Source organism: Dinoponera quadriceps, unplaced genomic scaffold (assembly GCF_001313825.1).
Source record: "Dinoponera quadriceps isolate SergipeBrazil2010 unplaced genomic scaffold, ASM131382v1 scaffold278, whole genome shotgun sequence".
In the NCBI taxonomy this organism is placed as follows: Eukaryota; Metazoa; Arthropoda; class Insecta; order Hymenoptera; family Formicidae; genus Dinoponera; species Dinoponera quadriceps.
The window spans coordinates 1,056,108-1,070,584 of record NW_014554664.1 but is presented as its reverse complement, the minus strand read 5'-3'; the positions used below and the strand labels follow the sequence as shown (position 1 = coordinate 1,070,584).

Here is a 14,477-nt window from a genome sequence, read left to right as displayed (position 1 = left end):
GCCGTGTCGCTCGAATTCGAATGATTTTTCACTCATACAAAGTGAATTCTCCGCTCCGGATCGTCTAGCGAGGATTTTCAGCCGAAATTGAAGAGTGAATCTGACGCATTCCATTGTCATAGAAACAAATTTGCTCTAATCGATTGAAACGTTCATTCATATAGAATCAGATTCCACTCTAAGCTTGAGTGAAATGTTCTTGCAATTACAAGTGGCGGTATTTCACCGTTGCTTTCGAATTTTTATCCGTTTTCAGTGAAATTTCACTCCGAGAAATTTAGAGAGCACGACAGGAATTTAAAATCGGTAGTCTAGGAGTAGAAATATATTTCTTTATATACAGAGTGTCTCAGATCAACAGGGATAAACTTCGTGAGATTGTAGAACGGATTGAGGTAAACAAAAAAGTCCTGTACTATTTTGCAAACAACACGCAAAATTTCGAGTTATTAATTATTGAAAATGATCATATATAGAGGCTGCTTTAATTAATAAGTAAAACATTTGCTTGCCACTTGCTCGTTATTTTTTGTATAGGATAATTTAATTTACAAGTATATGACAGCTGTTGTACCTACTGACAGGTATCAGTATATTGAACCTTGACCTTCAAACCTTGGATCTGTCGCTCTGTTTTCGTATTATTGTTTAATATTACTGATCTTATTAATCCGTACTTAATCGGTTAAAGTAAAGTGCGCGACTGGCAGTTGACAGCTGACAGGGAACAGCGCATGGAAATGGAAGCCTCCCATCCGGTTCTACACCGCCTACTGAACAATTCACTGTTACAGAGTACATTGTCTTATATCCTACATAATTGTTTGAGATCTGAATTAATAACATATATTGTCACGGTGTCCGACGGTGTTAACCCTTTGACTTATCGATGACGAGAATTTTCATTATTTTGGACTTTACGTTCACTGTCGCGAAAATGCATTTTGTTGTTACGAAGAAGAAAAAAATTTTGTTATATTAGAATTTTTTAATGATTTTTTTCATTGAAGTAAAATGTAAATAAGGGCTTCTGGGTATGTTTTACGCGAGTTCGATTTGCAAAATGTTGCCTCAGCAAAAAAGATATCGCTATTAGAAAAATGAGGATTTTTTAAATTTTCATATATTTTCGTCATGAGATATTTTGTCATGTTGAAATTTTACAATGAAAATATAATATTTACGTAAGTTTTAGAAATTTCTATGTATATTGCAAACTATCATCAAATTTTAATAAAAATTTGCTATACTTATAGCCATTTTGGGTTTATAACGGAAAATTTTTTAAATTTGATTGAAATTCGTCGACGGCATTATTAAAAACCCTCCGATATATAAACTTTCATTAATTTCCCCGAACTTTTTGTATTTGGCGTTTCGGGACCGGTCGAGGAAAATGGTGGTAAAAGAGTTAATATACGGATTATTTTACCTCCGTCCGCGGTAATTTGCAGTTTGGCCGCGATATCGAGCGACTCGCCCGAAATTTCCGACGGCGCGGTTGTCGAGAGCGACGTCCCTCGCGGCTGCGAAAAAATGTGGGCCGCCTCGCGGTAGGTCAGAGTTCAGTCGAGCGGTCGGCACGGCTTCGATTCCCCCGTACCATTCCGTTCCATTTCGATTCGATCTTCCATGACGGAAGATCCCGGCCGGGGGCGATGCGGGCCCGCGCGCATCGCGCGCTCGCCGCGCGAAATAATCGTTTCGCCGTGCGCGCACACGGGAAAGAGACGTTAAATCAACAGTTTAACGGGCCGAAAACGCGGCTTGAAATAATCTTGGATAACGGCCAAGTGGCTCGATGATAACCGTATGCGCGCGCGGTGGTGCATCGTACTCGCGAACGTGCGCGCGCACGAGGGAAGGTCAAAGTTGAATAAACATCGGTGACATGATTTAACTCTGGATGAGTAATATGTTGTAATCATAAGGACGTGCGAGTAACACGGGATATTTGGCAGGCTGGGCGGTATTGCGCTGAAATGCGGCGAATATTTCGATGGCGCGACTTTCTTTCCTCTCAATTATGCATCGGAGAGAATGACAATTTTATTCAATTATATATATTTACTTAACTATAGATATTTTTACTTAATACCAGTTATCAGCTATACTTAACTAATTATATATATTACGGTTTTCACTCGTGAATTTCTAAACGCGAGCATCACCCCCTCCCGCCTCTCATTGTTGTAATTAGAATAAATATAGTGGAAAATATCCCGCCTGAAATTTATCGTAGAGGGCTCGTAATATTATTAGTTTGTCGTCTGTAAATATATCATGTTTCAATCTAACGCTTGGATTTTACCACGGTGATTTAATATTGATCTTAAATATTCGATTGAGATTTAATCGTTTCACTTGAAATTCTGTTAAATCATATTATATTATATTCCGCAACGTGTGTTACGCATATCCAGCAACCGGTTAATTATTGTTCGCGTTTCAGGAGCAAAGTGGCGGCCGCTCTTCTCAACAAGCATCTACAAATCAACGGGATCTCCGCGGGTCTGACCTCTCTGCCGACCGTAGATCAGTCGTCGCCCGATCCGCAACCGGAAGAGCCGCCGATGACCAGCAGTAGCAAGATGAAGAGGGAACGGAAAGCTGCCAGGACACTCGGCATCATCATGTCGGCGTTCCTTGCCTGTTGGCTTCCCTTTTTTCTCTGGTGAGTTCACTCACCTCGAAATGACATGCGCATCATCTGAAATTTCGCTGAAATCATTCATCGATTTATCACCGGAAAGATCGAAACGAGAAACACAAAATGTCAAATAAGATTGATCGCCCGAATATCTCACGTGAAATAAGTTTCAAGTAACGACTATTAACACGAGTCTCAGTTACTGTAACGAAAAGCTGCATTCAGAAAAAAGGCGAGTCGTGATAACTATAAAGATGACAGTTACACGAATTTTGTACGTAGAATTCATATATACGGTATGTTAACTATATAATAAACTATCTTATAATCATTGCACTAAATACGATTAGAGTAGCATAGCATAAACTATAGTTCTCGAACTGGTTATTGCAAGCATTCGGATTTCATTGCTGTAACTATAAAATAATTTATTAAACTATATGCATTGATCCTACATACTAAATTCGCATAGTTGGCATTTATGTTACCATACTTTTCCCGGAGTGTGTGACCGTGTGTCATTGTGTTACGGCTGTAAATTCGCCGATTTGCTGAAATTTCCAGATCATAATAGCAAATCTTTCCACACGAGACACATGTTGGGCGACGCGACTCGGCGTATAACGTTATTTCATCGACGAACGACTACGATTACCGTGTAGGTTACCAGCTCTCTAATCACAGCGTGGAACGTGTAATAAGACGAATGGCTCGTTTGTATTTTCATCGTGCGGGTGAAACGCACAGGTAGGCGGGATTAATCGGCTACATGACGCAGAAAACGCGTTATCGTTATGCCGATCGTTATCATCCCGCGTGTTTCGAGCGTCGCGACGCATGCATCCTCTGGGATGCCTGTCATCCTCTCTCTCTCTCTCTCTCTCTCTCTCTCTCTCTCTTTCCTTCTCTTATTACCTTTTTTAATCGTTTTTTCGTTCGTATGGCAAATTCTTGTGGCGCCACTCGAGTTGCAGCGAATGCACTGTGAGCGAAAAAAAGAGTTGCACACCTCGCAATTGTCTTTTAAGGGCACGACGCATTTTTTCCCCGTCAAGGACGACCCTGGAAATCTCGGTAATTAATTGGCCGGAGCATTTGCGCGCACGTGAAATGTAAATAAAAATCCGTGCGACGGTGCAGCGGCCGGTTTCGTATCTCCATTTCGCTCCATTTTCCCGGCGCGCGCGCGCGCGCGCTTTTCGCCGGGATATCGACGACGAAGACGTGAATGAGAAAGAAACAACTGAAAAAAGAGAAAAAAAGGAGAGAATATATCGCTGCGCTGTAATTGCCGCATATAGAACTCTCATCGATGCAGTTTCCAATTTTTTCCCCGTGTGGTAAAAGCGCTGGATACAAACTTTAACAAAAACAAATAGAGAGGAGGAAAAATGTTAAGTATCGATAAAGTTGACGCGCGATATATTTTCGGCGAATTCATATCATCGGTTTTACAGAGATTTTTGAGTATCGCGATCGGAGATAAATCGGCGCACAACCGCGATATTTCTGATTACTCGAGTGAAAAATTAGAATTCGCGAGAGATCAAAATAGCAATTGTTGTTTATGATTCTGATGTGGAAAAATTACACAATATCACGATGGTAGTTGCCGACGCGTAACAATTTCAGCGTGGTTTTTTCCAATATGTGAGATTTAATCACGAAGAAAAAGATTCGTCGTCACAAATAAAAGCCTCGCCGGTGAATCTGCAAGTTGTACATTGGCAAAATTAAATTAATTAATCCTGGCAAAAATTTTTGGATAAAAAATTAAATTAGCGCTGGTAAAAAATAATTTTTTCGTGAAATTAATGAATTTATTTCGCAAGTTGAAGCTCGAGAAAATTAACTCGAAAAACATAATTTGCCGTTATAATTAAGAAGCATTTATTATATATCTTAAAATCACTATTATTATTAAGATTATTATTACCATTGTTATGTCTACAAGAATAAATTTCTTCCTCGAGCAAATTGACAATCGCTTCTATATATAATTTTCTTGCTGCCTTAGTAAATTTTTTCAATCATAACAATTTCATTCGGCAAGTTATAGATTTATAATTTACCGAATCAGCCGATCCATTTTTTTCCTTGCAATCATTTGAAATAACAAAAGAAGTTATATAAAACGCACGTCCTCCTTTTTTCGTTCTTTACGAAATCTCGCGAAATTTCGACTCGTTCGAGTGGAAAAGGTGGTGGCGCGAGATATTGAAAGCACACAGCCGTCGCAATCGTGGTCCGCTTATTTTTTATCTATCTTCGAGCCTGAGATAGATATATCTATTTCGGGAGTGAACCCCTGCTCACCCGTCCACCCCTTCCTCGGCCCTCGCTCACCCCGCATAATCTCCGAATTATTCGAGACCATTGTAACACGCGTATTCGGCGAATAAAGGTTACCGGGATCTCCCCCGAAGCGGTCTGAAAAAAGCGCTCGACATTAAACGACCATCGAACGATATTCCCTTCCAGAGGAGGGGTTGAAACGGGATATTGCGCGTTCCGTGTCGCTTCGCCAAAATTCCTGAGGGTGCAGTAATGTGGAAAGGAGGTGAGAGGGAGGGAGAGAGAAAGAGAGAGAGAGAGAGAGAGGGAGAGCGATGGAAAGAGGGTGAGAGTCAGTCGGTCGGTCGGTCGGTCGGGAGTTATAGAAGGCCGCGATCGATAGTTTCGGGGTAAAAGTAGCGCGTACATATGTGCATATATACTTGTGCAAAAGTGTGTGCGCGCCGCACGTCGCGATCTCCAGAGATTTGCAGCGCAAAGCTCGAGGGCTGGCGTGCAGCAGCCAGTCAGCCACCTTCAAACGGGGGGTGGAGTAGCGTGCGGGTGTATGTCAAGTGCCTCTTCGCGATATAATGCGCTGGCATCCCGAAGATGTGTCACAATGGGCCGGCGACCACGTGAAAGACCAGGAGTCAGCCATTCTTAAATTTAACCCGCGAGGTGAATAAAACACCGTGAGTGAGAGAAGAAGGCAAAGAAAGAGAGCAAACGTGGCGGGATATTTGAATAACCAGCGGCGATGATGTTTTAATATCATACGATAAGCAACAGGATATATGTGCGCATGTGCGAGACGTCGTTGAATATTTATAAAATAATATACTCGCGCAATTTCATTATATTGTGTACGTATCGTTTGACTAAAAATGTCTACACGCGGTATTTAAGGCGGAAAGCGCTGGAAGCGGCAAGTGTGAATGCATTCTCTTTCCGATTTGTTATCGCTTCCGATTTTCGAAGCTTTTATTACGAGCCTCTGGCGCGCAATAAATATTTATCGTTCCTATTTAATGGATACGGACCGCGGTGCGACGCAGTTTTATGAGGGACACGTTTTAGCGTGGTGTTTCGGGACGATATAAAAGGCAGTTTATCCGTTACCGGATCGTTCTATCGATGTTCGTTATTGGAATATTAAATGGATAATGTTATCCCGACGTATTTCCTAATATGTAAAATTTATTATATTATCCTCCATATATGTATAATTTCTCTGCTTTACGCCAGATGTGCCGCAATCACTGTAAATTATTCCGACGGCGCATTCTGTCAAGATAGTGTGACTTTTAAAATTATTAATATAATATAATACGTTATTATTATTATTATTAAAAATATATTATTATTATTATTATTATTATTAAATTATTAATATAATATAATACGTTAATTAAACAATAATTAAACAATACGCCTAAAATCGAGACCTAAGAAGATATCTTTAAGACGTTGGAACATAAAATATCTTGAAGATATCTTTGAGACATCTTATGTACCGATTTTAGACATTATGTTGTTCGGGATATAAATATATAGGTTATTTGAGATTTTTATTTGTTTGCTGCATTATTTTCGCGCTTGTTCATTAATTAAATTATGTGTAATATATAAAGATTTTCTACTGCAATTAACATTAAAAATACGCTGCTAAAATATATGATAGTGCTTATGCATCGCCTCGCATATATTATTCCCGCACACAAGAGATATTTTATATTCATAAGATCACTATTTGTTTACAACACGTCGGACCGTTTTAGTATTTGCAATAATACATGAAACGTGTGCGCACGCCGAAGTGTTTTCCCGTGTAATCGTGGACGTGAACAACAACGGAACAGCATCGGCTGCTCATTTCGCCGGGGCATCCCCCGTAGGGTCGAAGAAGAAGAAGAAGAAGTTCGATAGCGCGAAAGAAGGGTCGGCGAAGAAATGCGAAAACGCGTCTCGAGATAACCCAAATCGAGGCCGGGATGGAAAACAAGACTATCCCTTGCCCTGCGCGCAAGTCATCCGTAATATACGCGCCGCTTTAATCAACCATTTTAGCGCACTTCGCGTTCGTGAATTTATTAATTTGTTTGCCTACTTATTTATTTCGTATTTCATCACGACGTGATTCCGCCCCCGGGAAACGTATCGCGTTCGCGAGAGGTATACGAGAACGCGGTAATATTTTATGTGGCAGTACAAAATGTCTCGTCAATTATTCTTCTTACGATTTCGCCCTCGATACTTTCATACGCAAGGCGACTGAAGGGTTTGGCTTATGTATTACGGAGGGAGAAAAAGAGAGAGAGAGAGAAAGAAACGTAGAAGCCGGACGTCTTTCTGTTCGAAATCGCTTCTATTTTCGGCACGCGAGCAGCTCACGATTCGACTTTCCTTCTCCCCCTTTTTTCTTATCTCTTCGCGACCGTTGCGTGTCTCTGGATCATTGGATCTCTCTTTCTTATCTTTCTTCTTTTCTTCTTTTCCTTTTTTTTTCCTTTTTTTCTAGATCGCCCTCCTATCTCTGCGCCGCATGAACACGAGAGCGGCCTATCAATTTTTCTATACTCGAGTCGAGATTCCCGCGACCATTATATTCGGTCGAATAATACGCAAACCAATACTACTTCCCGTCTCTGGCCTCATTACGCGCGACCCTTGACTTACTTCTTCCACCGCCGCCGCCGCTTTCCCGCGCCGCTTTTTCGATTCGGTCCCGTCGCCGTCTGACATGTTTCCGAGTGTTACTACTTCGACTACTCTTGCGCGTCTCCCGGAGACAAATGAATCCGCGCCGGTGCCAACTGCGACGGTTGGTTTAATCCCTCGTCATGGACGAATTAGTGGAATTATTTGCAGATATAACGCACGAATCATAAATAGAGAGAAAATTACATATCTGTAACGCACTTTCATTTTATAGTATTATTTATTCAAGTAATATAATGAAGCGTAAAAGAGAGACAGATGGGGTAAATTGGAGATGAAGTTGTTCTAAAAATTGTATTAAATGTCATTTCCAGAGGATTCCTTTTGGGAAAGATATTTTCTAAGTGAAAATAAATCACACTGTTCAACGAAGTTTCCAAAGTTCACGGATAAATTACTGAAAATTATTTGCATACAGCCAATGGATATAATTGAATATTATATTTATTTATATTTTACGATATTATTTATATGAACAATATAACGAAGCAAAAGATAATTTGGGATGAAGTAACTCTAGAAGCTTCATTAAGTTTCATTAAGGAGATGTTTTGGGGAAATATTTTTCTCTGAAAGGAAAAATTAATTACACAATGGAATGAGAGTTTTCAAAGTTCCTCGTGTCGTTTCGCGAAATTATTGCAAGCGAAGCAGGGAGGCAACATTCTTAATCATTATTTATTACACTTTTATGTTGCGTGTGTTAGTTTTCCGAGAATTCGCTGGACTGTCTCGTTCTCGAATTACCGCGAGATAATAATGTCCGCCGGTATCCTTAAGCCCATATTTATTATTTTTGAGTCTAGTATATTACCCACTTCCAGGGAGAGAACGCGCCCAATTGTTTCTCGAAATTATTGCGGATAATAAAATAGAGCCCGGATATTCTTAGCCGCTATCTGTCACTGTCAAATTTCGCTCGTAGTGCTTCCTCGGTATATTACTTCCTCTACAGAACTCACGTGCTTACCTTATTCGTAATAATCCTGGGATGAGAAACGACTGGGGCGCATTTCGAAATTCTTCCTGGCAGAATTTTACTCTCCTCTTACGTTAAATTTTATCAGAGGAAAGTATTTTATTGCAGTAGAATTTTTAATTTGTGAATGAACCAAAAAATTCGCTATTCTCGCGAAAATAAGAAAAGAAAAAAGATTGAATATTCTCAATTCACGACACCGAACGTTGAGCGTATCTGGAGAATTTAATTAAGTTTTGACTTGCGTAATAAAAGAAATTCTTTTTACTTCATATTGTTGACGTAACGTTGCACTTTTTACTCGATTGCTCGACGTTTATTTTGCGTTCGGTTTCATTTTATATGCACGTACATTTTATTTGTCCGGATGCTCCTTTCGCCGCGGTACCGTATCGAGAGCGATAATAATTTCGCGGTGAATATCGGGTAATAGCCCGGAATATCGAGCCTCAGTACATAGGCAGGATATATTCCGGCGAAGTTCCAACGTCGTTGTCGCGCCACGAATATCGGTCGAACGCGCACGACGGCGCTTCGAAATGAAATTGTTAGCGGGCGAAATGCAAGGCCGCATTGTCTTCGTCGGCTTCTAAGAAAGAGAAAGAAGGAGTGAAATAGAAGGAAGAGAAGAATTCTTCTCCGGCGAACGTCGGCCGAACGAAGTTTTCTAACGAACACGATTGTCGAGCGAAAAATATAGTAGTGATCGGAAAAGGTATCGGGAAAAGATTCTAAAGGATTTCAGATTCTACTGCACTCTTACTCGTCAATTGATGGTCTCCTTACCTCCGAAAATTCCGTAAGATCCAATATTGATTAAGCTTGATTCAGAGATATTGAAACATACTTATATTCAGGCACTTTCATGTTTTTTTTTTTTAATTCAACCATTGATAAAAATGCAACGAACACTGTTATAAATAAATTTTACCGCAAAACAACTTAACCGAAAAAGAATAAAGAGAGAGAGAGAGACCTCGTCATGTTATTGGCAGGTGTTATATTTGTATCACGTTAAAATTAAATCATTTTTTTTATGATTTTAATAATAAATTGGTCTGTGAAGAGATTAACTATTCGAAAAGAGAGGTTAATGGATTCGGAACAAATTTATAGTGGATCCTGCGGGCAGTTATTTCTAATGTTCGTAGAAAATATTCCTCCCAAAATCGGTAAACACCTTATTATAGGCGGTCATAAAATTCGGTATTGATTATGTCCCGTATTCTGAACTCTCTTTTATCGATGAAAGCCTTAAACGTGACTTTTCAGCCAATCAAATAATTCCTAAGCTATTTTTAAAGATAAAAGCCACTTTTATCGATAAAAAAGAATTCAGAATATGAGCTTAAGTATTCAGAAAGAGATGGATAAATTTGAAACACGTTAACAGCGAATTCCAAGGGGCGTTTACATTTAATATTCACAAAGAGAATTGTTTCTGAAAAGGAGACGATGTCTTTAGCTCGAAGTAAATCCACCGTGGACTCTATGGACGACTCAGTTTTGATATTCACGGAAAGGGTTACTCCCGGAAGAGAAATCTTATCCCCGGCAGGCTGTGGCGTCGCCGTTTCCGCACGCATTTGCGCCGCTCGATACAGATCGAACGTGCACTTATGTACATATGTGTATATGTATAACTCGTAATAGTTAATTAAATGTATAGGCCGAAGAGCAGCTAAGAATAGCAACCGGCGTCGGTTAAGGTCAAACTTTCTCTTTCTCTCTCTCTCTCTCTTTCTCCTTCTCTCGTTTTCTATCTTTCTCTCTGTCTGTCTCTTTCTCTCTTTCCATCTCTTTCTCGCTCTCCCTTCGGGCTCCCTTCACATGTGAATGGGTTAGGAGCGCTTTACACACCGGGCAAACACGCCGTTTCTCATTGACCGTCGTGCACGACGTACTGTCGCTCAATTCCTGTAAAACTTTCATCCGCGTTCCGCTCATTCCCCGACAACGACCGCGGCGGTACCATAACTTCCGTTACAGATCGATACTCGATTTCTTGCCCGCTTCTTATGCAACGACCCGTGTCCCGCGATAGTTTCACCCTTTCGCTTCCTCCCACCTCGCTGCCAGCTCTTGTTTATTTATTCAGGGGAGGATCTCTCATGCGCCGGAGTGCGATCGAAGGACGATCGATCGACACGTAAGCGCGTGATGGCATTAATACAAATAACGAATCGACGCTACGTACGGCACTCGTGCTTCGCGTTCGGACGCCGATGATGCGGAATATCCGACGAGAAAATAATTTAGGATGTTTAATTTTGGGGAAGAAAGCGAAAATCTCGCAAACCTACGTATCTCGAGAGCGTCGTGAAAATATTTCAATTTCCACAGGCGCGACATCGCACAAGTTCTAGAGATGTCCCCATCGGGTGAAAAATTCGATAAAATTTTGAGAGAATATTTGATATTCCATCTTTTCTCATTCCCTCTCTCTTCTTGCTCTTTTTCCACATGGAATAATCTTCCGGAATTTATTATAATAGAACATTGAAGAGCATGGATTCATTTAAATCCAGATTATATGCTTACCTTCTGTCACCACGCTGAGAAAAAAGGTTTTGATATTTATAACTATAATCGCATATGTGAAAAAATTATAGCCAGGAGAATAATTTTTCTGATGAGTGTTATTATAGTGTCAATTGTCATAGAGTAAAAGCATTAAAATTTACCATTTTGTTTATAGGTTTCAAAGCCTCGTGCTGAAAGTATAAAATTAAAATTTATAAACCGACCATCTTAAACAAACGAGAAAAATAAGCGCAAACCAATCATTTGTAGCTTTAATTGTATTCTGTGAAATAATATTTCACAGAAAAGTTTAAGGAAGTCTGTTGAAAGGCGAGTAAACCCAGGTATCTCGGTTAACAAAAGAATTTAACTTTAACTTTTCTTGCGTGGTTCAGTAATAGAGGAGTACAAAGATTGGCAGGAGATCCGAAGTGATTTAAAAAGTTTAAAACTTATACTATAAGAAAGTTTAAAACTTATAATATAAAATAGTATTGTCAAATAAATTACTTGGAGCTGCTTTGTTTCTTGAACTTTCGCAGAAAGAATTCTCAATAAAATGTCATCACAGCAAAAAATCAAACGATGCTAATAGCGAACGCGCTTGCAAACCGAAACTGCCATTTCAGCTGCAACTGCTACAGCAGACAAAATTTATGTATTACTCGACAATACAAAGATATTATCATATCTATGTCAGTTATCATATTTATGTCAGTTTTGATGTCCAGCCAGTTTTCTTTATACAAAGTATATAGCCTACCTTTTCCCGTGCGCTCATAAGCTCAGACGAAATAATTAATTCCTCACTAACTATTGCGAATTTTGCAAAATGGTACATGACTTTTCCGCTCAGTTTCATCCGTTCTACTTGCACATCACGGAAACCGAGATTAATTTGGGACATCCTGTATATAACGGGAGATAATTAATTTGGGACACCCTGTATATAATCATATTGTAATTATGTAAGAATAATCTCTTTCAATATAAGAATCAAGTGAGGCTTATACTTATATTTTTAATTTTACGCGCAAAGTACGCGTCGGAAAATTTTCATATCTTTTACACTACGCGAAACGAAAAAGTCTGCGAATCATTGTCCTAAGACAAACACTAGTCACTCATTCGCTCACTCGTTCTCTTTTTCTACGAATTAACACGTATTGTGATTCGTGTGGAAAACCCAATTATTTCCCGCTATTTTCAAGACGAGCGGCGTCTCCTTTAATTTCCGGTAATAACTTAGCGTTACGGGATCGACGTTGGTTTTAACGTCGGGCGACTCAATTGCCGTTTCTTTCATCTGGTTGTGTTTGCGTCCCGTTTGAATCGAGTCTCGATAATAGCATCGGGAGTGGGAGAAATCGTATAACGCGCGGCGCGCCGCGTAGATCCGCTGGGACGAAGAAGAAAAGGGGATGTCGTGGGCGAATCCGCCTCCTTGGAAGCCCATAAATCCATTCTTCCCTTGTCGATGGAAACAATTTCGACGTCAGGTGCATGTAGGTTACGTCGCGAACAAGAGGGACGCTTCCAGCTTCCTCCTCACGCAGTCCGTTACGGATCCGCGCGCATTCTGCGTGCATTCTTTACGCATTTCTCCGAGTCTATCAGGGATATTCGTTGATCGGGACAATCGGAACATTTCATTATCGACCTCGGACATTCGGCGCGCACAGAGAAGTTTTTCGCTCGATTCAGTCGTAATTATGAAACTTATTTTTCGACCTTTATTATCGTATGTTCATTGTTTACATTATTTCTTATCCGCGCGTTCTTCGTAAATATCCTTGAAAGAATCAATATACGGATCGTACAAAAGATCAGGATTACCGGCCACTTAGACGCAAAACTTCAGCTGTGCGAAAGAGTTCATAATTTAGTAATCATTAATTACCAAAAAATGGTTAATAATTTGCTGAATTATTGTCAAAAATCGTTAAAAATTGTTAATGAAAATTGCCAATAAAAGAGGCGATTTTCTCCTGGTATTTTAGGGTTGAAATATACATTCGATACGATTTCATCATACATGTTTGATACGTGCGACCGAAATTATCCGACTCTCCCCTTCTGTCGCGCTTACAAACCTCCCGACAACATGTTGTTACGAGACGGCCGCTTTGACTAACACGCACGTCCCATGAGGCCATCCATCAAACGCTCTCGGCCGGGCTGAAACCGGGCCGAGAAACACCATCTTCAAAATCGATTGACCATCCGATTAATTCCTCCGCCTCTCTCTTCGCCGCAGGTACATCATCACAGCGCTGTGCGATTCCTGTGAGAGCGGCGACGTGGTGGTGGCTGTAGTGTTCTGGGTGGGCTACTTCAACAGCGCGCTCAACCCGCTGATCTACGCCTACTTCAACCGCGAGTTCCGCGCGGCCTTCCGCAAGACCCTGGAGAGCTGTTGCCGCGCGATCGGCCCGGTGCGCGACCTGCGCCAGGTGCACCGCAAGCAGGACCTCGTCCACAGCAACGCGTCCTCCGAGCTGCACGTCAACAATCAGCTGCGCAACAGCGAGATGACCAACGTACACATCGAGGCGTGCATCTGAACGGTGCCGGTCGCTCGCTCACGCGCTCGCCAGGACACGGGAGGACTTCTTTCCTCCCAGGTGTCCCCTTTGTATCGAAAGTACGCTTGGCAGAATGCCGGAGAGGAACGTTCCCCCGTGGCTTCGCGCCCCGAAACCCCGGGGATAATCGTATGTGGGAAGGACAGCAGGACGGAAGGAATTGTTTTTCTGTAACGGTGATGTGTGTCCTTCGCGCTCAGAATTGTCCCCAGACGCGGAATGCGCCAGCGCCATAGATAGGACGTGGAAGTACGACAGCCGCGCGTCTTCACGGCTCTCTCCCTTTACGCCAAGAATCGCACTCGGCTTCCCCGGTCGCGTCTTCCTCTCACGTCTTCTCCTCGACGTGAGACCCGGGAAACTTGATCTGCGGAAAGACGGACAATTTTTGGACGGATCGCGCTTCGTCTCGAATGTTGTCGCAGGTAACAACGGACCATCGATTCGATTAAATTTGCTCCCGCGGCCCCTGTGCGTCCGAGTGCGGCTGAAATTAAGACGATAAGGGCGTCGCGTTTCGTTCTGTTATTGTGAGATTCCGATTTTGTTGCGGATTCATGATTTTATCAATTGCACGGATTCGCGACCGGCACAGCGCCCGCGTTGAAATGAAAATCGCCTCAGATTCGATTAGAATGAAACTCGCGCTATTTTGCGAATTATTGCTAATAATAATAGTTTCACCGATTCGGTTATAATCGCTTTTATGGTATGGTCGATTTAAAATGTTTGAATAAATTCATTT

At 41.2% G+C, this 14,477-nt stretch overlaps 1 protein-coding gene across 1 annotated transcript in view; it reads left to right on the top strand.

Annotated features, from left to right (window-relative positions):
* The window catches only part of LOC106740600 (octopamine receptor beta-1R-like), a 62,539-nt gene extending 48,828 nt beyond the window's left edge, over positions 1-13,711 (top strand). Inside the window, exons 2-3 of the mRNA XM_014611790.1 lie at positions 2,453-2,674; positions 13,405-13,711. Coding sequence (XP_014467276.1) covers positions 2,453-2,674; positions 13,405-13,711 — 529 coding nt within the window. The remainder of the gene's footprint in view (positions 1-2,452; positions 2,675-13,404) is intronic.
* The last annotated feature ends 766 nt before the right edge of the window (positions 13,712-14,477 follow it).